This window comes from Thermomyces dupontii (assembly GCF_041956625.1).
Source record: "Thermomyces dupontii strain NRRL 2155 unplaced genomic scaffold VTN31scaffold_4, whole genome shotgun sequence".
In the NCBI taxonomy this organism is placed as follows: Eukaryota; Fungi; Ascomycota; class Eurotiomycetes; order Eurotiales; family Trichocomaceae; genus Thermomyces; species Thermomyces dupontii.
Window position 1 is genome coordinate 301,834 of NW_027192310.1, and position 23,741 is coordinate 325,574.

A 23,741-nucleotide genomic window follows, 5' to 3' on the forward strand; every position below is an offset into this window, starting at 1 on the left:
GGTTATTTCGATTCCAAATTGAACGCTAAACTGGGTTAGGTTAAGTGAGGTACGGAGTACAGGACATGTACTGTAGTTACTAAAATAGAATAGACCCCCCAAATAACGGCCCAATCACGTTAGTTATTGAATCAAGACCCAAGGTTGATTATTAACCAATCAACTACAACGTAACTGTGGTGCTGTCATGCCTATCAACTTGACATCTCCCACAGTGCACCTCACTGCTTTCGACACAAACGATGGGCTGGGTGGCAGGGGTCGCGACCTTGGTATTCGCGATCATTTTTGTCCTGCCGCGGCGACCGCATAGAATGTGGAATCGCCCGTTTTTGACTTGGTTCAAAACACACCAGACCAAAGCAGAAGCCTTTCCGCCCGGCAATTTACCAGCAAGGGCAGAGACCGAAGTTGATGCACAAGACAGAGTTTCCGATTCAGAGTCTGCGCAAACAACTCCCAAAGCATCTGCGACTACACCATCTGACCAGAATGTTCCTACACTCAACCCCGATGAGAGCCATGTCACTTCCGAGCCGACATCCACAGAAACATCAAAACCGCCGATAACCCCCTCTCCCCTCAATCCCTCGAGAGACAGTTCTCTCATGCCGCCGCCGCCTAGGCCGACTACACAGCAACAGCAACAGCAGCAGCGGCACCCCCCAAAGCCCGTTTCTCAGTCATCCCAGGGTTCCTTCTTAGCTCCCCCCAAACCAAATTCCGGACCTTCCCTCCGTCCCCCACCGTCCAGTGCATCATCTTTGCGCGTACCTCCTAGAAGCAAACCGACAAGCAGCACTCTTGCTCCAGCTGCACGAAATTCTTCCCGCAAAGTTGTTCTTGAACCTGGACATTCCCCGTTAGATTGGGCAGCATTGACGTCCAATCCAAGAGTCAACCTGCGCGGAGCCAATCTACCGCCGCATCTGATTCGAGTTACACCTTCGATGCTCAAGGCGCACAACGGACGTAAGGGGATGGATGCGTGGACGTCTTTCAACGGCAAAGTGTATAACATCACCCCCTACCTCCCCTTCCACCCTGGCGGGAAAGGAGAATTGCTCCGCGGCGCGGGTAAGGATTGTGGAAAGCTCTTTATGGAGATCCATCCCTGGGTCAACTTCGATGGAATTCTCGGAGAATGCCTGGTAGGCATCTTGGTTTCGGAACACGATGAGAACGCCCCCAATGACCTCGACAAGTTGGACTAGGGCCCTATCAAAGACATGCGGAGGAGTCTAGCTCCCAAGCTGAACGCTTGGAAACGTGTATATTAGACATGATACCCCATTGCATGAGTTTCAATTCAGACATGTGATGATGCAGCCCTATACACAAGCCTATGTAACTGCACAATGACATCGTATTTACAGCTCATCATGCATTGATCCCCCAACGCCTTCAATCGCCAATAATTCAACATCGTATATCAACGTTGAACTTGGGGGAATTGGGCCCATCGGGCGGTCCTCGAAGCCCAATTCAGGTGGAATAATCAATCGCCGCTTTTCGCCAATGCACATGTCTTGCAGGCCGCGCTCCCACCTGGTTTTTAAACCCCCAAGAAGTTAGCGAGCGGTGCGCATGCAGTACGAATAATATTATGTACTATACAGCCGTACCCTTCAATCACTCGCCCTGTGCCCAACTGGAACTCGAAGGGTTGATTCGTATCGAAGCTCGAGCCAAACTGGGTGCCATCGGCGGCCAACTTTCCGACATAGTGCACTTGAATACGGTCTCCGGGTTGCGTCTTGCGCTTGCAGGAAGCGCGGCGCGTTGTTTCGATTCGCAAGTCGAGAGCGTTGGCGTCCGAGAAGAGAAGCAAAGGCAGAAGAAAGAAAGAGGCGCTGAACAGGCGCATTTCAAAAGCAACTCAGTTAAGTAGGCAGTGGAAGTATCCCTCGAAGGCGTTATGGACACGTTGAAACTATGTACTATGCACTTGGGACGGAGTATAAGTACACAACAGCTGACAGTGCAAGAAACCACTCGACAGTGGACAGAGGAAATTTTGCCCTTCTTTATTTTGCAGGACTATTTGAAGTCATGTTGGGGGCCAGATCAAGATACAGCTGACTTCCAACAACCCCTTTCAGGAACGTTTGTTAACCCCAGATCCCACATCCACCACAAATTGGCTTTCTTGACAGTGAAAGTCAACAACAGAAGGCTCCCCGATCAGGACGTCGGCAAAATATAAACTTAAATACATATTACGCTGCTCGAACAACATATATGCGACTTATTATTGAGAACCGTACAGCATAGTAGTTGAGCCCGGTACGGAGTAGGTTCATTCAAGAATGATACTCCCTTAGCGGAATATATTTTACCGTACAATACGGAGTATAATACAATACGAGTACATCAATGAACTGTGTCACGTAACGCACACGAAAACTATGATTGGTCAACTCAGCACTAACCGACTGGTGATTGGTTCACTAGTTCCACGTAATCAACGACTTTGCCACGTGCTCACGCGTCGTTACCATTACCTAGACGTGTCCCTCCGGCAAATGGTAAACAGAAAGTCGCGCCCAAGAGTACCTCAGACTCAATGCAAAAGCCCTCTGAAGGGCGAAGAGAGTTCCAGATGGATCGCATACTGGAAGGATTAAATGATGCGCAACGGGCGGCGGTGACATCGCCAGCGACAATCTTGCAAGTGCTTGCGCCTCCTGGCTCCGGGAAAACCAGAACTCTGACTGCACGCGTCGCGTACTTGCTCTTGCACCATGGCTTCCGACCCCAGGACGTGATCTGCTGTACTTTTACTATAAAGGCCAGCCGGGAGATGCGAGAACGCATCGCCAGATTGCTTGGGGAAGAGCTCGAATCGAAGTTGATTCTCGGAACATTTCATTCCATCTGTCGGCGATACCTGGTGGCTTATGGCCATTTGATCGGATTGGAGAAGGGCTTTGGGATTGCCGATGCAAATGATAGCTTGGCTATTATCAAAGTATGCAGTACCGTCCAGCTGATCCTCTCCGAGATGACGAAGAACTGATTCTCATATGATTGAGGTAGAGGATCACCAAGCGCTCCAAACTCAACATCCGACCCGAAGTTGCGCGAGCGAGAATCTCCACTCATAAAGCGCAAGGGATTTCATGGAGAGAACTTGCTGAGACGCAAAGCAACAAGAGCGTTGAGCAACATGAATTCGTTCGCGTGTATCAGGATTACGAGCACGCATTGGAGACTTCCAACCTGCTCGACTACGACGACTTGTTACTTCGATGTGCGGAACTCTTACGAAAGCATCCGCAGTGCGTATCGAACATCAGTGCAGTGCTGGTCGACGAGTTTCAGGATACCAATCGCATTCAATTCGAGCTGATGAACTTGTTCGCGGTGAGAAATAAGTGCATTACGGTCGTCGGGGATCCGGATCAAAGCATATACGGGTTCCGTTCCGCAGAAATCGCAAATCTGCGACGGATGCAAAGGCTCTATAGGGACACGACGGTTGTGCTATTGGAGGAGAATTATCGGTCTTCAGGCTCGATCCTTGATTGTGCCTCTGGGGTCATCGAGCAGGATACCTCACGCCCTGCGAAGAAACTGCGTCCGACACATGGAACTGGCACGATTCCCGTGCTGAGGAAACTTCCTGACGCCGCAGCAGAAGCGCAGTGGCTTGTCATGGAAATCAAGCGTTGCATCGGTTTGACGGGGAATCTCCTCAAGCCGTCAGATTTTGCCATTCTGCTGCGCTCAGCTTCGCTCTCTCGTCAGATTGAGTCGGAGCTGGGGAAGCAGGGTGTCCCCTATCGCATGGTCGGGGGCTCCAAATTCTTTGACCGGGTGGAAATCAAGCTCCTTCTAGACTATCTCCGAGTGATAAGCCATCCGGAGAACAGTGACGCCCTTGTTCGCATTATCAACACACCCCCGCGTAGAATTGGCGAGGAGACGATCAAACTGCTAGTTGCAGGAGCGGAGGAGGCCAATGTTCCGCTGTGGACCTACATCAAAGACGTCGTGCAAGGTCGCCGATCGACCAAAAAGGTTCTGTCGAGGTCAGCAGAGACGGGACTGTCCACATTCTTTTCTCTGATCGAGAAGGGAAGACAAAGGTTGAAAGAATGCTTCGACGATTCAGCTGTTCTTGTTTTACTCCAATTCGTAATCGAGAAACTCGGCTTCAGAGACTACCTGATGGCAACGTACCACATGGACGACGACAGCCTCTGGGCGAATGTTGAAGAACTCCTGGCCCAGGCTGCGGACCCATCCGTATTGCCGTTCGCATTTGATCGAGATGAAACTGTTCCAGAGATCGAGGGACTCGAGCAAAATGTTCGCCATCCGGGTGAGGATGCGTTGTCGCGGTTTCTGGCAAATGTGGCACTATCGACGGAAGTCACAAACGAAGATGGCAACCAAACTCAGGAGAAAGTCACCATTTCCACTATCCACGCTGCAAAGGGACTGGAATGGCCTGTTGTATTTGTCCCTGCTGTCTATGAGGGGATCATCCCTCACTCCCGCGCTGAGGATGTTGATGAAGAGCGGCGCCTGCTGTATGTCGCTATGACGAGAGCACAAGCTCTCCTGTATCTCAGCTTTCCCCAACGGGACTCGAAGAGTGGCGACGAGACCACACCAAGCTCTTTTCTCCCCAAGTCAATGGCCCAAACCAAGTTTCGCTTTGTCGGTCCCGAGCTCCACAACGAGAAATCGGTGTTTGCGATTGCGGATATTCTTGGTCGGGCGCGTCCGAGCCACGAGGACATAGTACAAGGCATGAAAGGATTGCCAAGTGTGCATGACGATCGATGGACGCTGAAAGACGACGATTCTTCGGACAAGGTAGCTCGATGGGACCAGAGTGATGAAACTCAACACCAAGACTACTTCCCAAAGTCGGTGAAACGTCGCCGTTTCGATGATGGGAGCGACAACGCAATTGGCATTAGGACCGAATATGTCACCTCCGGCGCATACACCATGAACAACCCCTCCAGTTTCTCGATATCTAACAGTACCATATCAGGATTCTTGCCGGCTCGACAGCATATGGCCGCGACATCGACGTCCAAACCTGGTACTGCTTCAGCCAAAGATAGCAAGCGCAAGGCTGGGCTGGTCCAGGGTAGAATATCCTGCTTCTTCGGACAAGCGGACTCGGATCAAGACTCTGTTCGACCGTCATCTGTCGCAGCCCACACGAATCCAGTTAAACCATTCCACTCAGGCGCATCACAGCCAGGGTTATCAGGCCCGCCGTCTCCTCCAAGGCAACAAGTCTTCGGCAACCTGGGCACACGACGAATCCAGCCACAACGATTCCAGCCACCACGACCTCTACTCGAAATCTCTCACCCCAACAATAAATACACGTGGCTTTCGGGTGAGCTGCAACAGCCACCTTCAACGGGCAAGCATGAGAGCATTCAGACAACAAGAGAAACATCAACAACTACAAGAGAATCGGCGGAGGGGGATCATAATAAAAGAAGGGAGGTCCCGGAAAGTGGAGCTGCCACGGAAGTCAAGCCGGTGGCCACGTATCACACGACTACCCTGGCCATGTTGCAACAGCGGCAATCACAGAATTTGAGTTCCAATCACGCCAGTCGAAAGACATTGGGAGTTCGTCGCAGTGTTCATAACACGTGGGCGGCACGTTGGGGTGGGACGGGAAGATGACGATGTAAAACCACACACTTTTGGATGTGTTACAAATTCAATGTAGGTAAGCATGCACTGTATTGTAATCGCCGTTTGCCGGGAATAACTCATGAACTGGATGATAGTTATCGAATACTTAAGGGATGATTGGCGCAGGTTGGCATGGCATCGGTACTCCGTACTCCAGAAATAACCCGCAATACAATTGGTGCCACGCAACAGCATCGATCCACGATTCTTGACAGAATTTGATGATCACCATGATGAAACAATGGCGACGGCATCCGTGAAGCTTGCAGTTTTGTCTTCAGGGTCCAAGGCGTTGTTCTAGAAGGGTGGTTTGCGTCCTGAGACGAAAGCTAGGCACCAGAAACACCAGGAACACGCTGTCAGGTGCTCGGCATACCTACGACGTCATTGTTGGGACTCATGACTCGGAGCTCAGTCTCAGATAGACGCTGTTCATGGTGCTTGAAGGCTCGCAGCACGCAGGTGTTCTCCCTACTGAGGCGGTGTAAGACCGTCAGCCACTGGGGTGGCTCAGTTGCTTTGTCATTACTTTGTCCAAAGTGAGGCTTTTTGAGAACTTGAGACAGGAGAGTGAAACAGCAGCCTCAGGCAGCCTCACTTCTCTGGTCCAAGTCCGAAATCACCCGACGAGAACAGAGTATCACGAATTTATTCAGGAACACAACAGCAAATGGCATGATTCCCGCCCAAAGCCTTGCTCACATGACCAGTCGGGGCGTCCACGTAGTAGCCTAACCTAATATGGCAAAGTTTGTTCTTCCCAATATGGTTTAGCTTCAAACCCAGGAATTGCGGAGTGTTGGGCATTTCCGCGACCATTCCGGTTCATCCCAGGCCAACTGGGCCCTAATCCACGAACGGAGTGACCACTTTGAGCCTTGAAATGGGGCCCAAACTAACCAGAGAAGTTCAAGCAGACTGGAGCCAGGAAGCTCAGATTCCCCAATCAATCGGACAACCGGCAAAGGGCCCCGTGCCTGACATTCGAGTAGCCTAATTGGAGGGATCACTGTTGAAAGGCCTCAAAGATCATGACCGCCAGGCACCCAGGCGACCTACGAGGACTGCTGTGCCACAGCTTGCCAGGGGTTCTGCATCCGGATTCGCTGTCACTGGTGAAGCTCTCCGGTCGGGTGGTGTTCCTCAGCCTCAAAACCTGAGTCTCTTCTGAGGCTTGAACAATAGGAAGTACGGAGTACTCCGGACAGTAACTGGTTAGCTTTGGCTTCGTTCTGGTCTCACCAATCCATTCTTGTCCATGAGCGTACAAACACGGCATAGGTTAGAGTGTTGTTCATCGTCGGTGAAACCGCTTAGTCCTACGTCGACTTCGTCGATGAGCCAACTAGGCCTTACGAGTAACTCCGTGCAATGGAAGTTTAGCATCCTCCGTACTGGTGCTCCTTGCCTTGAATGGAAGTCTGGAAATATGATCAGTAGCTCCATGCTTCTCAACTGGCAGATCTCAGAGCTCTCCGTCAAGTACAAAAACCCTCTCATCTCCCAGCTTCGCTGCTCAGATTCCTTCAAGCATCAAGCATCTTGATCTTCCAACAATCTTTGAGTCTGACTCCTCGAATTATTTCGACAACAAAGCACTGGCTGCGCCACTGCTACTATCGACAGAGCATACGCTGAACTATTGTTGACTTGCTGCTCTTATCAAGCCTTCTCTGCTGGATCTCATTCTCGATCTTCTGATCACATCGCTTCGACTTCCGCGACTTTCCTTGGAAATTTCACAATGCCCAAGCTCAGCGACTGCTCGTCTTCAACAACATCTGCGTCCAGCAAGGACAGCAGCAGCAACCAGCATCTACACCTTGTCTCGAATATTGCAGGTATGGCAGACTCCAAGCTTACGGCACTCAGGGACTGGAGCAATTGGGGCTAACACTAACCAAATTCTAGACACGAGCCGTCGGTCAAGTCCCAAGCCGGTCGTCGTTCACAACGGTGGAGGACCTAACTATGACGAAAAGAGGCCAGCTGGTTGGGATAAGAGTCGCTGGAAATAGGTCTCCAGCGCGGAGCTCCATCCTATTCATGGAGAGAACCCTAATTTAGTGGGGATTCTAACTCCAAGGGGGAGGACTTCTGGCTCCGCAAAATGCCCGTCACCGCTCTCTGCATTGAATTTGGGTCTCGACTCTTCGACACCAGCCGCGACAGGCGCATCGAGCGGACCCGGCTCGAAACAAGAAAAAAATGAGGCGGCTCTCTTGCTTGCTGAACGGGCGACACGGCACATGCGATCTACTGACTTCCCTCATTGGTTCAGGTGATCGCTGAACCCCTGAAGTCACGTGCGAGCCTTTCCTTCCTTGATGCTCTGACCGCCTTTTCATTTCGAACCTCTCCGCCTTTTCCATTTCTGTGTTCTCTGGCGGAATCGAAAATGATCACTGCGTGCGTCGGCTGCATCTCAACATACAATCTCCCAAGACGTTTTGACATTTTGTACAATTAGTTGTGCTATTGTTTTAGTTTGTCTTTTCTTTTCGGTTCTTTTCTGCTCTTGTCCTCTTTTGTTGCTTGCTGTTTCTGGAGCAGCTGGTCTGCGAAACTGAATCCAGATTGATGTACGACTGCATGTACTACTATTCAGTCTGCTGTACCATACTGTGATGATTTAGTTTTGTTCTGTGTATTATTATGGTTGCTTTTGAACTTTCTGTCTGTTTTTTTTTTTTTCTTGTTTCTTCGCGGTATGTACTATTATGGATTGCGAATTGGGGATTGGGTTTGGAGCTGTCGAACGACGCTTCAGGCAGGGCAGACTGACTGTGGGCAGTGGTCCTTGTGTGCTTACTACCAATGTGACTACAATAATCTTAATGTGTACATCGAGCTGACAGTTCCAGTGATGTCCGGTCATACAGTGCGCAGTCTGAGCGAAACCCAAGTCAGGCCATTGCCATCATGGTTCGCACCGTCTGGTCTCCCTTGAACCATCTGCGTTATTCCGTACCTGGAGATTTGTTTTGAATGTTTTCCATGCCGTTATGGGATCTACATACGAGTACAATGTTTCTTCGAGGAAGCATCTCCCGTCATGCTGGTGGATCACCTCATCGGAGGGATCATTTCTGATCAAGCCGCCTTCGATAATCCGGGAATTGGGTTGAGACATTGCCATTCTTCGTTTCAAACGGTTGTGCTCGTGTGGATGTGGTTATGTGCTGGGAACAGGGGACGGCCATGTACATTGCTCGCTCGGCATGGCTTGACATTCCGGTTCCGCTGCGAAGGTGAGGACGGATAGGCTCCTGCTGGTATCACTAACGGAAACCCTTCCAGGATTGAGCAAGCAAGGGAGGAATTCTTGAATTGGACGAATTCGATACTTAACACTGATCATGCTGTTGCATCCTGCTCGAACGGTGCTCGAGAGCGAGAACATCGAGCGGAGTGCTGGAGTTCGCGATGATGGAGTTATCGCCCAGGCCAGCACAGAAGAAAGAGACATTCTGGTTAACGCTCGCTCACATGTCTTGACCAAGCAGATCTACATCAGCCCATCCTTGCTGACAGACGTCTAGTCAGTTCCTACGCAATAGCAGCGAGGGAAAAAAGCTCGAAGCCTCGAACCTGGTTTCAATAAGTGTTGAGAGTTTTTCCAAGGCGTCCCCTTCCACGATAAGCATGGGTCAATGATCCGATCCCTTTGCATGGTGTGCCGTATTGCAGTGCACGTTGACATTTCCCGACTTCCAATGGTGAACTTATTCGAAGTTCTCGTTGGGTACACCGTACGAGTACAGTTGACGAAGCCTTGTCAAAGTCCAAATACTTTCTGTCATGCGAATACTTCACTCCTAATAGATTAAGTCGATACAACACCGAACTTTTCACCATGAATTGTTCGACCCTTCTCTTGATGGCTCCTTTGATTGTACCGTAGGGTATACTCGTACGATGGATACATCGGCCCTGATCAGTTTAGAAACTTGATCCATCTGGAGTTTTTTGGGGTTGTTCTGCGTCCATCGGTCATTCCCTTCCTAGAGACCATCGGTAAGCTTCACTATGATGGACAATCAATCACAACTAATTGCAGTTCACTTCCAATCTCCATGGGCCAGCCACAGCCCGGCGACTTCTCCGTATCAATACTACAAGTACTCATTTCGGATATCGTATTTGGTAATTTACCGTATTTACAAGATAAAGTTACTCTGTAATCATCCACATGCCGGGATGAACGGACAGAGTCACAGGAAGCCTTCAACAAGCACCTTCCTTCAACATTTAGCTTACAAGTGCGAGTAGTAATCTTGGACATACTATGGAATAGTTAACGATCTGTTGATCGAAAGGAAGCATGCCACGTCAGTAATCCCCCCGGATGCTCGCTTGTTGCAGAGCTGGCGATGAACCAATAATTCAACTCGATTGACGGACGCTACTGCAAGTACTCGGCATGATGACATCCACCATTCATCCTTGACTGCACGCAAGCTCTATCAGACGCTGCCCAGCAAGAGATAGTGTCCTTTGGCCTTGATTGGAAGTGGTCCTCCTCCCACGCGAATTTTGGCGTACTTAGCAATGCTCTAGCAGAGGAGGCTTAAAGAACTGTCTTCCCTACTGAGGTCACTTTCAAAGTGTGCGCATTTTGATAGTATTACCAGTTTATGATACGTTCTGTGGCTGGCTGTATCGCACTGGAATCTGGCAAAACGGAGAATTCAATGAATCCATCCCATCCAAATCAGGGAAGTACTATCAAATGGTGAAGTTGCAACTGAAGTTTATAAAGCATCGATGATTGCATGTGCTGCAGGCTACGGGCTCGTTTATCAAAACATTTCAACGGACTTCAAGAGGATAACTGGAATTCTAGACATGTACATACCCAGAGGTACATAGGTTAGGTACCTGTATGTACTCTAGAGAAACCCTGCCTCGAGGCACAACAAACCCCTTCTATCAAAAAACAATGCCACCTCCATCGACGACCAAATCTGCGCCATTCATATATGTTCCCGCTTGACTGGACAGGAGAACCACTGCTCCAGTCAGCTCACTGGGAGCACCCATCCGCCCTGTAGGATTCCGCTCTGCCCAAATTCGTCTCGCCTCAGCTAGCCCATCACCTTCATTTAAGATTGTGTCCATGTACCCTGGACTGATTGTATTGACTCGGATGCCGTATCTAGCCCACTCGGCAGCCAGAGAGCTCTTCAGCATCAGAAGCGCAGACTTGCTGACATTGTACGCAACCTGCGGCTGGGGAAAATTGACACGATGTGCGGAGATGGAAGCTATGAATATGATGGAGCCGCCCTTGCCTTGCTTGACCATTCGTTTAGCCACCGCCTGGGCACAGATAAAGGAAGCTGTTAAGTTGACATCGATGATCTTGCGCCAATGCGAGACAGCCATGTCGAGGGCATGAACGGTGCCGACAATGCCCGCGAAACATAATAAGTGATTGACCGAGCCGAGGGTTTGAACAGTTTTCTCAACCGCAGTGTCCACCGCTGCTTCATCGGTGACGTCCACCTGAAGGGTCCCAATCGATGCCGATGGAAATCGTGCTTTCAAGGCCGCGATCTGGTCCGCCGATTGGGAGGGATTCATGTCCCAAATCATCAATCCACCGAGTCCATGTTCGAGGAGGGCATGACAAGCCGCAAGGCCCAGAGTCCCAGCACCGCCAGTCACAATGGCGTTCCCCTTGACACTGAAACGTGCAGCGGCAGCTGCGGACGGTGACAATAACTCCAATGACTCCGTTGGGGGTGGCGTCAGAGAATTGGCACTGCCGTTGCTCAGCACCATGTGAGGGATGATGCGCTTGGTCAGGTCAGCGCGAGCGACATCGTCACCAGCCATGATGCAGGGGACAGAGCGATTAGTAGGTGATAACTACTCGCGAACTGAAAACTTCCACTTTCTAAAAGCGGTACGGAGTAGTTGCTGAAGCTATTCTATCAGTACACAAGCTTTTCCGGTGCAACGGTTATTTTAATGAGTGTGTCGGAGGAAGCTCCTCCGATACTGGAGATGAGTTGTCCATCGGCTCCATCGTGTACTGGGGGAACAACAACGTGGGGATCGATAATTGTGGAGAAAATTGACTTAGTTACGAAACGAGTCATGTGAGCACATCAGTGGGCTTGAGGAGAACTCTGGACTGAACTTCGTACAGACACGTTAGGGTACAACGGTGTAATTGCATTGAAGTGCCATTTGCTTCGGAGCAGTGTCCGCCGGCCATACCATACCTAACTGATCCGCACTCATTATGGCCAGCCAGATCCCGGAGGGACGCCGAATGGATGGCAGTCAAGCACTGGAATCGCTAAAACCAACAATCTTCGATCGCATCCGGTTCAGTCAATCCTCTGCATCACTGAAGCTACATCTGAAGTTGCTTGATTGATATGTAACCCAATGCGGATTACTCAGTTATTTCTGCGAGTATTCTTGACACATACGCCATCATTCCTCGATAGTCGTCTTTACTTGCTTTTTCGTCCACGGCATGTGTTTGTTGAGCGCCCGAGGCCAGTTAGGAGACCCCAAGCGAACGAAACGAACGTGTGGTCCATCATGTTATGGTGGTGCATTGGCGGAGTCGCCGGGCAAAGTCAAGTCTACTATTCGTCATATGTTCTTTTGTAGGTCTGTCTCTTGATTTGTTAGTTGTTCTTCACCTTCTTGATTGAGAGCTTTCTCAGGCATCTTCGAGCCGGCATTCAAGCCTCGAGCTTTCTTTCCTTTGTTCGTGTTAGCAACAGCCGTCCTGTTTGTCACGATGAGCACCGTAAACGGGAGGTACAAGAGTGGAGCCAGAAGCTTCGCTAATAGACCTCCCTAGGAATTATCAGCCAACATATTGCGGTTTACGAAAAGCCAGGAGCAGCTCAGAAAGCTTGCCCTGAAACGAAGTGAGCGGAAGGATTCGAAGGCCGCAAAACCTGGAAGTTGTGAAAATGTTACTAGGTGATGCTACTAGGCACAGACACAACCTTTGCCAGCTATCAAAAATCCACAAGGCTCAAACAAGCCAAGGCAAGCTAAAGGGGAGAGACCACTTCCGGACTACAACCAATGGAGATGTCACCATTTGCTAGGTGCCAGCGTTTGCTGGCGTACCCGGAAACAAAGTGGCGGACATGGAGACCAACAGAACCGCAAGGGAGGCATTAACAACCGCCCATCGTGAAGGCTCTCCGACCACGCTTAAAACGACGATCCCCTTGCCGGCACAACCAAGAAGAAACGAGCAGAAGTCAGCAAGTTACTTCATGTGGTCCTCTTGTCCATTTCCTTTGGATACTTCTTGAGTGCCCAACCTGCGGCCGGTTGGACGAATTACTGTCCTGTTCACGCCATCGATCAGCCACCAGAACGCCTCAGGCAGTGGTAGTTCGTCTTGACAATCTACTTCTCGCGACAACACTTGCAGTAGGTAGTACCTCGAGACATGCCATTAAGACGATGCGCCGCCGCTCAGTTTCAACCGGATCCTTTCTTTTCCCTTTCTAGGTGTTGCTTCCAGGTACTCTGAGCAAATCCTCATCGGACCACTCCATCACTATCCTTCGGTAGGTAGGTACGGAGTACTCAGGGAATCATTCACCCAATCCGCACCTCTTGTGAAAGACACAGAACCGACCAAACCAACCAAACCCAAGCCTCCCAACTAGGAAGCTCAAAGTCATCTATCAATCACAAAACTGCTGCACCTGATAACCGTCTATGGACAATGGCGTAGCGGTCAGCAACTTCTGCTACGTAGGTGGCTGATCTTCCCAGTCTGTGACCCTGTTGTCCTGCTGATGACGGGGGAGTTGTGTTGGCCAGGTCAAACTTGAGGAAGATTCAAGACGGCACCTTCACAACTCCTTAATTTTTTTTTAAAGAAACAATCTTTGCTTATTACGCCCCGCCATTTATTATTCGGGTTTCTGTCTATTTGGCTCGGGGAGGGAAAGATTTTGGCGATTAAGTGATGCCGTCGTTTCCCTTGACAATGTACCCGATGCATCCACGACGCATACCCAACGCATCGAGGATGCATTCGAGCAGAATCATGCCTGATTTGGAGGCAGAGGGTTCGAATCATGGAGCCGGAATCATTTTCTTTTCTTTTCCCCCGCAATACGTCCTATGCCAACCCTAAGTACATACCCAACATCTGCCACCAGCGAGAGCGGCTCAGCCCGACAAAAGTATGTTATACTCAGGGAAAGGTTAAAAGCAAGAGTCTGGAATCAGCGTGATGCATGCATTCAATTTAAGTACGTATCATTGGCCATTGCTCATCAAAGTAATCCAACCTGATCGAGCAACCCTTAGCCCGATCCAACATTTCCATACGCCACATGTAAACACCCAAAACCCCGAGAGATGAACACCCCAAGTGTCACAACACGGTCCCAGTCCGCAGTGCTTCAACCAACGCCATCCAAACAGAAAGGAGATGATTCATGATGATATGGGGTAAATCGAACGGACAAGGAAACCAGAACAGAACGGAAGAAAATGGTATCTCTCGAAACAACACCGGCAACGATTTCTCATGGCAGAAAAGGTAGGATAGGAATGGAAAGGGACAGCAAAGCCGAACTGACGAAGATTATGATCCAAAGCCGGTGGATGTCATGATCAGATGATGTATGTTCTAGTTGTATCGGATGCATCGGAGCTTGCTGAGGGTATCACGTCAAAATCATCAAGATGTAGCGAGTGAAGAATCAGGATTAGAGTCGGACTACTCGACGCGACCATTCCCGGTGTCACCCGTTTGTCGCGAATTGAGCCACTCGGTAGCGCCCTCTTCTCGTGAGGCTGGAGTCTTTTGGTCATCGGACCGCTGCGCTCGCTGGGTCGAAAACGGTGATATTTGCATGATTTCCGAGGCGAGCGCGGTGGCCGTCAAGTTCCGCAGTTCCCGTTCTTCCCGCTCGTCTTCTTTTGCCAGGCGTTGTCGCTCCTCGGCGGACAGCTTTTCTCGCCGTCTTCTTCGAATTTCATAAATCGTCCACAGCAAAACTTCCTCGGGAACACGGTTCCTCGGAGCGCCATGCCTGGCAGGGTATCTGACATATCGGCGCGTGACATCAGTCGCACCGTCAATCGAGAACGCAATGCAGTACGATAGCTTGCGTCCCCAGCCTGTTGTCGCAGTCAGCAAATGTCGTCAACCAGCAACCGTTGCAGTTGAAGGCATCATAAAAAAAAAAAAAAGACGAACCTTCAGTGTATTGCCGGGGTTGATCCCAGGCGCATTCACAGGCATCCACATGAACCCATCGCTTCTGATATTCCGAGTAGACTTCTGTCCAGACATAATCCTCTGCATTCCATACCCATCGTACACGGCTGCCTAGGGCTCGACAGAGCATGGTGAAGCAATTGGCCCATTCACCGCCGCGGCCGCGACGGGTTTGGAGCAGTTGCCACACGTCTGAGTAGCGTGGGAACCGTTCGTATGCGGCACAGGCAGAACATTGATATAATTCGACTTTTGTAGCACCGCGGGCCGTTTCGTCCGGGGTTGGCGGCACGAAGCCACGGGCGAATGTCGGCATCGAGCATACCGAGCATGGCGGGTTGTTGACCCATGTGAAAAATGTTCGAAACCATCTGTCGAGGGTGTTAGTCGCGACGATACAGGGAAAACCCTGACACATCGGCGAGCACCTACTTGAGAAGGGCTTGGATCACAAAGTCCTGATAGCCCCATTCCGGTCTCTTTCCCATACTGGCTGCTGCCGCCACGTGTAGTTCATGCTCCTCCTTCGCGGTCGAGTAGAGCTCGTCCAGTGGGATGACCGTCAGAGCCTCGTCCAGGAGACCGGGATTCTCATACGTGGTCGGGGTGATAGATAAGCCGAGCAACATATTGCAGAACTTGGCGGACGCATGGTCTTGCGGCGGATGGGGCATGATAGGGAGCTGTCGTCGTGACGTGGAAGGCGGTTTGGACGAGGAAGATGTCGGACTCTGCATGTGCATCGGGGAGGGAGAATGCGATCGCGATCGTTGTTGGAGGTCATTGAATCTCCGAATGCGCATCAACTGCTCGAATTGCTTGGTGAGATCGGCCGCATCGAAGGGACCCTGGGGTGAGGCCCGCTGCTGGCCCCGACGCGAGGAATCGGCCATGTCTACGGCGCCCCCGAAATGGCCAGTCGCGACAAATGATTGTCAGGCCACGATCGCCCGTCTTCTGTGTCCGGCCTCTTTGACTTGTCTGGCAGTAACGGGAGTGCTGGGAAAAAAAAAAATCGGAGGAATGAGATTTCCGACACGAGCGCGGGCCAGTCTTGACGGGAATGATGAAATCGGCTCAAGCAAGCTGAGGACGGCCCGTCAGCTGGCCAGACTCGAGGAGGGTGGAGTCGGAGACAGGTAGGTGCGGATGAGTCGAAACGGCGGCGACCGGTCGTCAAAAAGAATAGTATGTATAATATAAACCACCACGGCAGAGGAATCACACCGGATCTGGAGAACTGCGGTTGGGAGAAGTGGTGGTGATGCCAAGCCCACAGGCGGTACCTCGTTCACTGCGAACTACGACGGATTGTCGTCCATGCAGATGGCCAGGCCCCGGGCTTGTTTGGCCGGATCATGAATGAAAAGGCATGGAGGGATCAAAAAGGATGTGTGACTGAACTACGCAAAGAGTCGACGGTGCTTGGACGATATAGGAGGAATCTCTTTTCTGGGTACTGGGCACGGGAAGCGGCAAGATTTAAGCAATGCATACGCAAGCAACGCCGAGGGCGTCGTCAGCATCCCCAGCATCCAGATCCTGGGCCCAATCAGTGTCATACCGCCTTCAAATTTATTTTTTTTTTTTATTTTATTTTTTTATTTTTTTTTTTTTTAATTTTCCTTTCGTCTTACAGACACTGGCCCTTTTATGGTCCTGTCTTCTACAATCCTGATGACTCCCGTAAAAATCGACTCAGCGACGAAACGGACAGGGGACTGTGCTGTAGTGACGGGCAGTCTGGGGAGAGCAGTTCGTCCTTCAGGATTCCCTGTCGGAAAGCCTATTTTTATCCGCCATTCAACTAACTTAACGATCGATATTGGCTTGGCACGACGGGGCGATCTTGTCTTTCCTTCCAAGTGGCCGGTGATCTCGCTGAATTTTTGTCCTTGGACGAGAGAACTATCCCAGGAAACTCTTCATGGTAATAGGTTATAACCTGTGCTATGGAGTGCTCGTAGGTGATGTCCAGATCCCGCCGAAAATACGCCGGGTACTCCGTACTGAGGTACAAAACAATCCAGCAGACGTGTCCAGGACGCGCAATGAGCTGACGAATCGACATTGGAACCGACTTGACACATAATAGTGTAACGACGATGTCTATCTGGCAGATGAGCGCATGTTGATGATCAAATCTGGCTGGTCCAGGAGCAATCATCAACTTTGAAGCCATTTCGGCTGACATGACTCTCAGCCTTTGCTGCCTTTTCTTGACGTCTGAGGCTCTCATTGACTCGTACAGCAGGTACTCCGGACTGGCACGCGCCAGGCGGATACTCGTTACGTAATCAAGTAGGAACAAACGAACTAAGCCAAATCCGGAATACAACTGTCATTGCTGAGTAATCAAGTATTTACTGATGCTGGTTTGCCTTTGTACAGTAGGTACTCCGTACCAGGTCCGTACTGCTCGTACATCTCGTGGTGGCCTAATACAGGGAGCTTGTCCTCCCAGGTGCAAGAGTAGCTATCAAAGAACAACAAGGCAGCAACATCAATCTGTTACTATGCAACGTAACCAGTAGATATCGACGCCTATGGTCATCGAAGGGTCTTGATACTCACGGCCTCACGTCATCACCAAGAAACGCGTGTTCGGACGCGTAGGTATCCATTACTTCTCCCCGAGGAACAACCTGATCCGGAAGCAGAGATCATTCGGCTGGTGGACAGCGCGACAACTCCGATACGAACGATTGTCCCCAGAAAGAGCTACCAAGCAGTCAGAGCGGCTCTTCAAACAAGCTGGGAGCTTGGGAGGGGCCAAACTCACCTGGTATACTTGGAAACATATTTCCACAACTTCTGGTATCTGGCGGCACGCTGTTCGAGGTCCATGGACACAGCGTCATAGTAGGCATTGGCCAGGTCCTCTGTGCTCCATGGATTCACCACCAGGCTGCCATTCAGGCTCTGGGCAGCACCAGCAAACTCGGACAGAATCAACACGCCTTTTCGCTTCTCCTGGCTGGCGACGTACTCATAGGACACTAGATTCATTCCGTCTCGGGTGGACGACACCACGCAGGCGTCTGAGATTGCATAAAGTGCAAGAAGCTCATCAAAATTGACCGATTTGTGCATGAAATGAATCGGCATATAGTCCACCGTTCCTGAAATTGGCATTAGCATCTTTTGAATATCAAGGAGATTGAAGATAAAGGAGGACTTACCAAATCGACCGTTGATACGCCCTACCAGCTCGTTCACAACTGCCCGCAGGTTCTGATATTCTTCCACATCTTGACGGCTTGGGACAGCAACGAGCACAAGGACTACTTTGCCGACCCATTCCGGGTGACTGGAGAGAAAGACTTCCAGAGCATGCAATTTCTGAGGAATGCCCTTGATATAATCGAGACGGTCAACGCTGATCATGAGCTTCATACCCTGGAATTTCGACTCCAAATGGGCAATGCGGTTCTTGACCTTGGGGTTCTTCAGCCCTTCGACAAACTTTTCGGGGTCAATTCCGATCGGATACGCGCTGACCGAAATTGACCGTCCTTCGAAATGGACGCTATTCGGTGTTGTGATCGTGCCCCTGTGACGAATCTGGTCAGCCACGAGCTGGAATGGTCCGCCATTATTTTTACTTGTTACATACAGGAGATAAGAGCAACTGCTCAAGAAATGCCGGGCATAATCAAAGGTATGAAACCCAATCAAGTCGCTATGCAACAGGCCGCGTAGGAGATCGGTGCGAACGGGCAAGACCCGGTAGATCTCACTGCTCGGGAACGGAGTGTGCAGGAAGAACCCGATCCTGATATTCTTCTTCCCCAGCTTGCGAAGCTCAATGCGCAGCATCTCGGGGAGGAGCATTAAATGGTAATCGTGCACCCAAATCATGTCACCGTCCTGAGCTTCCCGGGCGATGGTCTGGGCAAAGAGCATGTTAACTTCGCTGTACGCAACCCAGGCCGACTCATCGAAGACAATCTCTCCGGGATGGTAATGAAGCAAAGGCCATAGAATCGAGTCTACGTGCCAATCCCATCAGTTCATTGCTCTTCTTTCCATCAAGGGGCCGGGCGGGATAGAGCTACATACTTGAGAACCCATTGTAATGGCAATCTGCCAATTGGTCGTCAATGAAGATGGGCGTCGCGCCGTACTCGTCTTTGAGGCGATTCCGCACTGTTTCAACCTCATCCTCTGGAACTTCAAGGCCAGGCCAGCCATACCATTGGAAGGTCGTTGTTTTGGCCAGACCGCTGAGACCCGTCACCAGGCCTCCCGAGGATATGGAGAACTCATACTTGCCGCCCTCCGAGCGTCGGATCGTGATTGGAAGGCGGTTGGAGGCTAGAAGCAGTCTTCCGCCGGTCGGCGAGGGCTCCGTGAGCGCGGGGGACATTTGGAATCGGGGTTTGATGAGGGGTAGGGTAGATGAATCCACGCGCGGTTTTTCGGACAATTGCTGGGCTTTGTATTTCTCTTTATTCGATCGAGAGAGTGTACATAGTACGGTAGGTTCTTAGTAGTGGTTTTAAATAGTTATCAGAGCAAACGAGGGAACGGTAGCATTCAATTGGAGAGTAATCTCTTCATTCAATGCGAAGTGCCTGGGGAGATTTATTGATCACCGATTCAAACAACTGGTCTGATCATATCGCAACCCCTTGGTTTCTCCCTTCTTCCTTGATCCCTGGAATATCATAGGCAACCGGATCAAATTGACTCCCTCATAATATCATACCCTTCACGAGAGCATTGCGCCCTTTAGCAACCAATCAATTCGTGCCGGTGGAAACATCGAGAAGCCTCCAGGCTGGGAGGGTTGGCGTAGATTTCCATAATCAGAAATGTTTGCATCCCTGACAAACTCAGCCCTAGGTAATTGGGTCTTGGCCTTTACAACCTCGAGCTTGGCATATGCCGGTCATTGAAGCTACTGAGCAACGAGAGCAGCAAGGGGTTGTCCCAGAGCTTGTAGAAGTACTTGGGTCAGAGAGGGAGAGCTTTCACTGTCGAAAGAAAGGAAATTCGCTGAATTGAACCAGCAGACAAGTCCCATTCACCATCTCAATATGTAGTACGGAGTACGACAGAAGGAACATGAACATGTCTATCCAGTCATCCATAGATACGATGGAAATAAAAACAAAGGCAATATAGATACAGCACAACCAAACCACAGAAATATATGAGTCTCTATGTCTCTATTCGTAATCTTTGGCATACCGGTCCGGCAATTCCACATCCCATGTCGGCCTCTCCACCACCGCAACCTCAAACATCACACCGTCCTGCTCATCATCGCGATCTCTCTCCGACGATAACTGATCTATCGGCACAACGCCGAGAATGTCCCGGAATTTGTATGAATGCCAGTACAATCCATCTGTCGAGGACCCGGCATCCGTGCCCTCAGCTTTGTCATTCTCATCGGCATCGCCCTTTGTTTCCTGATTCGTCCGCTCGGCATCTTCGGCGTCATCGGCCTCGCGACGCAAGCGCGCGAAATCGGGCTCCCCGTTCACAAGGAACGGATTGCTGTTGTCAGCATCGTCGCCATCATCATCCTCTTTGGGGCGTTCCTTGTGGAGAGAAATGATCTCCGACTTCTCTTCGTCCTTGCCAACAATCTTTCGAATCTTCGTCCCTAGAGACACGGTCGCCTCAGCGGACGGCATCAGATCCCCTGCGCCACTGTTCTGTGCCGCTCGTTGAAGGCGAAGGGCCTCGTAGTCTTCATCGTTCTTGCGTTTGCGTTTGCGCGAGGATGACGAGGCTTTGGCCACGTCAGTGTTGTTGGGTGTCCCCTCCTTGCTCTTCGGTGGTGGGTAATCTTTCGTGAGGTCGAAGATCCACATCCAAGAAGAACCATAGAATAGAACCTTATTGGCTCCATAGCGCGCACTGCACACTCCACCCATTACTCGGTCCTTGACACTGGTGAACTCGACTGGGAAGTGCGACCGTGGATTGCGGAGAGACCAGTCCGAAAATCGGTTCCGCAGCACTTCGTATTCGACAAGCTGGTGCTTGCTGGTGACCACCAACAGGCGATCTTCTTCCCCAGTAGCCGCGGTGTTGCCGTTATTACGTGCCTTGGACTGCGTCGGCCCCGGACGAAAGCACAAATGTACAATCGCCGAGTGTAAGCGCGGCATAGGCACGTGGCGTTTCCACCGCTGCCCATCGATGGCCAGTGGCTCCTCGTCACCATCCTCGGAATCTACCACGGATGCATTCTCGTGATCCACCACCACCGCATCACCCGAGTCGGAGTCTTCCAACACCCAAAAGTCCACGCAACCAAGCAAATCACCAGTTGCGAGAATCTTGCTATCGTGCGAGAAGGCGACCGTCCGGATGGTTCGCTCGTAACTTCCCAGAGTGCCAAAGCTGGCTCTGTCACGATAAGGCTTATCCCGCTCTGAACGCTCGAGTTCGACCACTCCGGAGTCGATTTCGAATGTGTCTTGCGAAGAGCGGATTCTGGCGACATTGATCGAGCTGTCTGGGCGAATGATGCACAGCCAGTGATTGTCCGGCGAAATAGATAGAATATGAGCACCGTCGTCTGAAATTTCTGACGGTACCGTCACATCAGAGATACGGAGAATATCATTGTCAGGACCTGTAGGTTGCCGCAACGAGAAAATTTGTATGCTAGAAACAGTTGCGACAGCCAGAAGCGACCCATCTTGTGACAGCGCCACTGAGCTTATATTCTCCTCACCCTGTTAAAGTTAGCGCTTCTTCAGATTCAATAGAAAGCAGACTCATACTAGACTAGATCACATACCTTGATAAGTACTCTGCCAACTAGCTTGTGCCGTTCTTCCTTCAAATCCAGATTCTCCAGCTTTGATTTCCGGGCTATTCGCCAGATTCGCACTTCTCGTTCCCAGAAGCTCGCGATCAGCCTAGATGAAGGCGATGATATAACTTGTGGGATCTGCGGCAGGTTGGAGAGTTTTCGATGGTGCTCCTTCCCATGCTCACGAAGAGGCACGACAACGAGTGCCGCGTCGGGACCTATCAAGCATGTCAGCCAAACATGGTCCCCGGGCACGACATATGACCGAGATCAGATACCTCCTGAAACAGCGATACTGATGTCTTTCGTTTCATAAACAGCAATCTTCTTGACATCGTGCGTATGGTATCGCCGGTGCATGACTTCCACCCATCGACGCGACTTATCGTCCTTCTTTCCTGGTGTCCGTCGGTACAACACAGTTCGTTGGTCAGCACCGCCGCTGATGACACTTTCCCCGTCTGCGCTGACGGCCACGTCGAGAACGTCGGCTTGATGCCCCTTGAAACGCTGCACAAGCGAGTAGTTGTTCGAATCCCAAAACCGGATTTCACCCGTCGAATCACCAGACACGATGGTCCCATCAGGGAGACACTTCAGACTCCAAACCAAGATTTCCTTGGGGCCACCATAAGGCCCGCGGCCTAGAGACGCTGTTCTTAGTAGCCTTCCACCTCGAATATCGAACATTCGAATGTTTCCATCGGCATAGCCCGCGGCAAGCACATGGCGATTCTGGAAGGCGAGGCTCAGGACTCGGACGTTCTTCGTGGTGGACGGCCTGATCCTCCGGACAAACGACAGGTCACCGTCCGCCGTCGACAAGATCACGATCGACCCGTCGGCACAACCCACGGCAAGATGCTGGCCGACATACTCGCCCTCAGCAGGAGCATTTTCCTTGCCGTCCTCTGGTTTCCAACGAGGCTGTGCTGTCAGACACCAAATTTCACCATATCCACCGCTCGAATGACGGCACGGTCGGCCCTTTTCCAGATCCCATTCGGTCACCGTAGTTGAATAGCCGATGCTGAACAATCGAAGACGGCCGGGGATCTTTGTGCGCCGACCCTCGTTGGACGGATCATCGGTCGGAGGATCCAACGTCCATGCCAGCCCCTCAATGCTGCGATCTTTCCCACCACGCAGAATAGTCTCTTGAAACCAAGCGCCGCGTAGAGGATTCCAAATTTCGATGTCACCGTTCGCCCGCCCAACGGCTAACCGAAGTGTACGCGCACCCTGGCCACTGATATCCAACCCGGGAGGATGCGAGAATTCCAGTGCATTGATCCCTTGCGGGTTGAAGGGAACGAACCGGCAGCGATGAACCTCCATGGAACTCGGCGAGAGGGTTCGTTGCAATGTTTTGTTGCAGGTTCACGGCGAGGTCCTGGTATCGCGAAAGATTTGCAGCATTCGATTCGTTCTCGACGAGGCTCCAGCCACACACAAACCCGAATGTTTAGGATCTTGCCAACATTTCTCAGAATCTTCAGAAATGTGCAATGTCAATCTCTGCCGCGAGGCGTCTGTTGTGCCGAACCGTCGAGCGAGCAAGACTCTCTTACCAATTTTTTTTTCCTCCGCTTGTAAACGCTTGGGACGAAATGCACGAGTCGCGAAGAGGCTTTCCCAAATCCGAGTGTAAGCTAATCCAAATATGGAAAGAGGGAGGTTGAAAGTACGCGTACTCTAAACCCTATAAGAAATACAAATCACCCACAGAGCACAGACCGCAAAGGCGGAGCAAACCAGCGTTGTGAGGATTAAAAATCAATGATTTGCAATCAACTTACGTTTTTTTTTGAATTAGTTATCAACAAGTTTTGCAAGGGCAAGATGCATCATACTATCATAGTCATACATGTGACTGGGTCACTGGGAGGCGGGAGCCCTAGTTGAGCCTGGTCGTATGTTCGTCTTCATATCTACAGCTGGAACTGCCAGAGGGAGTCGGGACCGTCTTCTTTTTGGCTGTTCTTCCATGGACTGTGGCGATTGCCAACCTATCCTTTATGCACTTAGCTTTGCTTAATAGTGGATGTT

General features: G+C 50.9%; 9 protein-coding genes across 9 annotated transcripts; 4 read left to right on the plus strand and 5 right to left on the minus strand.

The window, feature by feature from the left end:
* Positions 1-242: 242 nt before the first annotated feature.
* On the plus strand, positions 243-1,214 carry VTN31DRAFT_4606 (uncharacterized protein; the record flags this gene model as incomplete). The annotated part of the gene is made up of 1 exon (XM_069405013.1): positions 243-1,214. The coding sequence occupies one exon, from the start codon at positions 243-245 to the stop codon at positions 1,212-1,214; it is 972 nt and encodes a 323-aa protein (XP_069260119.1).
* A 156-nt stretch (positions 1,215-1,370) lies between these two features.
* VTN31DRAFT_4607 (uncharacterized protein) lies at positions 1,371-1,867 on the minus strand (the record flags this gene model as incomplete). The annotated part of the gene is made up of 2 exons (XM_069405014.1): positions 1,371-1,548; positions 1,626-1,867. 2 exons carry the CDS (start codon positions 1,865-1,867, stop codon positions 1,371-1,373), a joined length of 420 nt encoding a protein of 139 aa, XP_069260120.1.
* Positions 1,868-2,602: 735 nt separating this feature from the next.
* Positions 2,603-5,667, plus strand: VTN31DRAFT_4608 (uncharacterized protein; the record flags this gene model as incomplete). Its single annotated transcript, XM_069405015.1, has 2 exons — positions 2,603-2,971; positions 3,040-5,667. 2 exons carry the CDS (start codon positions 2,603-2,605, stop codon positions 5,665-5,667), a joined length of 2,997 nt encoding a protein of 998 aa, XP_069260121.1.
* A 1,756-nt stretch (positions 5,668-7,423) lies between these two features.
* Positions 7,424-7,697, plus strand: VTN31DRAFT_4609 (uncharacterized protein; the record flags this gene model as incomplete). Its single annotated transcript, XM_069405016.1, has 2 exons — positions 7,424-7,520; positions 7,591-7,697. The coding sequence occupies 2 exons, from the start codon at positions 7,424-7,426 to the stop codon at positions 7,695-7,697; spliced, it is 204 nt and encodes a 67-aa protein (XP_069260122.1).
* Positions 7,698-10,611: 2,914 nt separating this feature from the next.
* Positions 10,612-11,520, minus strand: VTN31DRAFT_4610 (uncharacterized protein; the record flags this gene model as incomplete). The annotated part of the gene is made up of 1 exon (XM_069405018.1): positions 10,612-11,520. One exon carries the CDS (start codon positions 11,518-11,520, stop codon positions 10,612-10,614), a length of 909 nt encoding a protein of 302 aa, XP_069260123.1.
* A 2,887-nt stretch (positions 11,521-14,407) lies between these two features.
* VTN31DRAFT_4611 (uncharacterized protein) lies at positions 14,408-15,804 on the minus strand (the record flags this gene model as incomplete). Its single annotated transcript, XM_069405019.1, has 3 exons — positions 14,408-14,811; positions 14,891-15,282; positions 15,344-15,804. The coding sequence occupies 3 exons, from the start codon at positions 15,802-15,804 to the stop codon at positions 14,408-14,410; spliced, it is 1,257 nt and encodes a 418-aa protein (XP_069260124.1).
* A 465-nt stretch (positions 15,805-16,269) lies between these two features.
* Positions 16,270-16,722, plus strand: VTN31DRAFT_4612 (uncharacterized protein; the record flags this gene model as incomplete). The annotated part of the gene is made up of 1 exon (XM_069405020.1): positions 16,270-16,722. The coding sequence occupies one exon, from the start codon at positions 16,270-16,272 to the stop codon at positions 16,720-16,722; it is 453 nt and encodes a 150-aa protein (XP_069260125.1).
* Positions 16,723-17,574: 852 nt separating this feature from the next.
* Positions 17,575-19,280, minus strand: VTN31DRAFT_4613 (uncharacterized protein; the record flags this gene model as incomplete). The annotated part of the gene is made up of 5 exons (XM_069405021.1): positions 17,575-17,632; positions 17,694-18,033; positions 18,094-18,464; positions 18,528-18,903; positions 18,974-19,280. The coding sequence occupies 5 exons, from the start codon at positions 19,278-19,280 to the stop codon at positions 17,575-17,577; spliced, it is 1,452 nt and encodes a 483-aa protein (XP_069260126.1).
* Positions 19,281-20,085: 805 nt separating this feature from the next.
* Positions 20,086-23,030, minus strand: VTN31DRAFT_4614 (uncharacterized protein; the record flags this gene model as incomplete). The annotated part of the gene is made up of 3 exons (XM_069405022.1): positions 20,086-21,612; positions 21,678-21,910; positions 21,971-23,030. The coding sequence occupies 3 exons, from the start codon at positions 23,028-23,030 to the stop codon at positions 20,086-20,088; spliced, it is 2,820 nt and encodes a 939-aa protein (XP_069260127.1).
* Between the last annotated feature and the right edge of the window lie 711 nt (positions 23,031-23,741).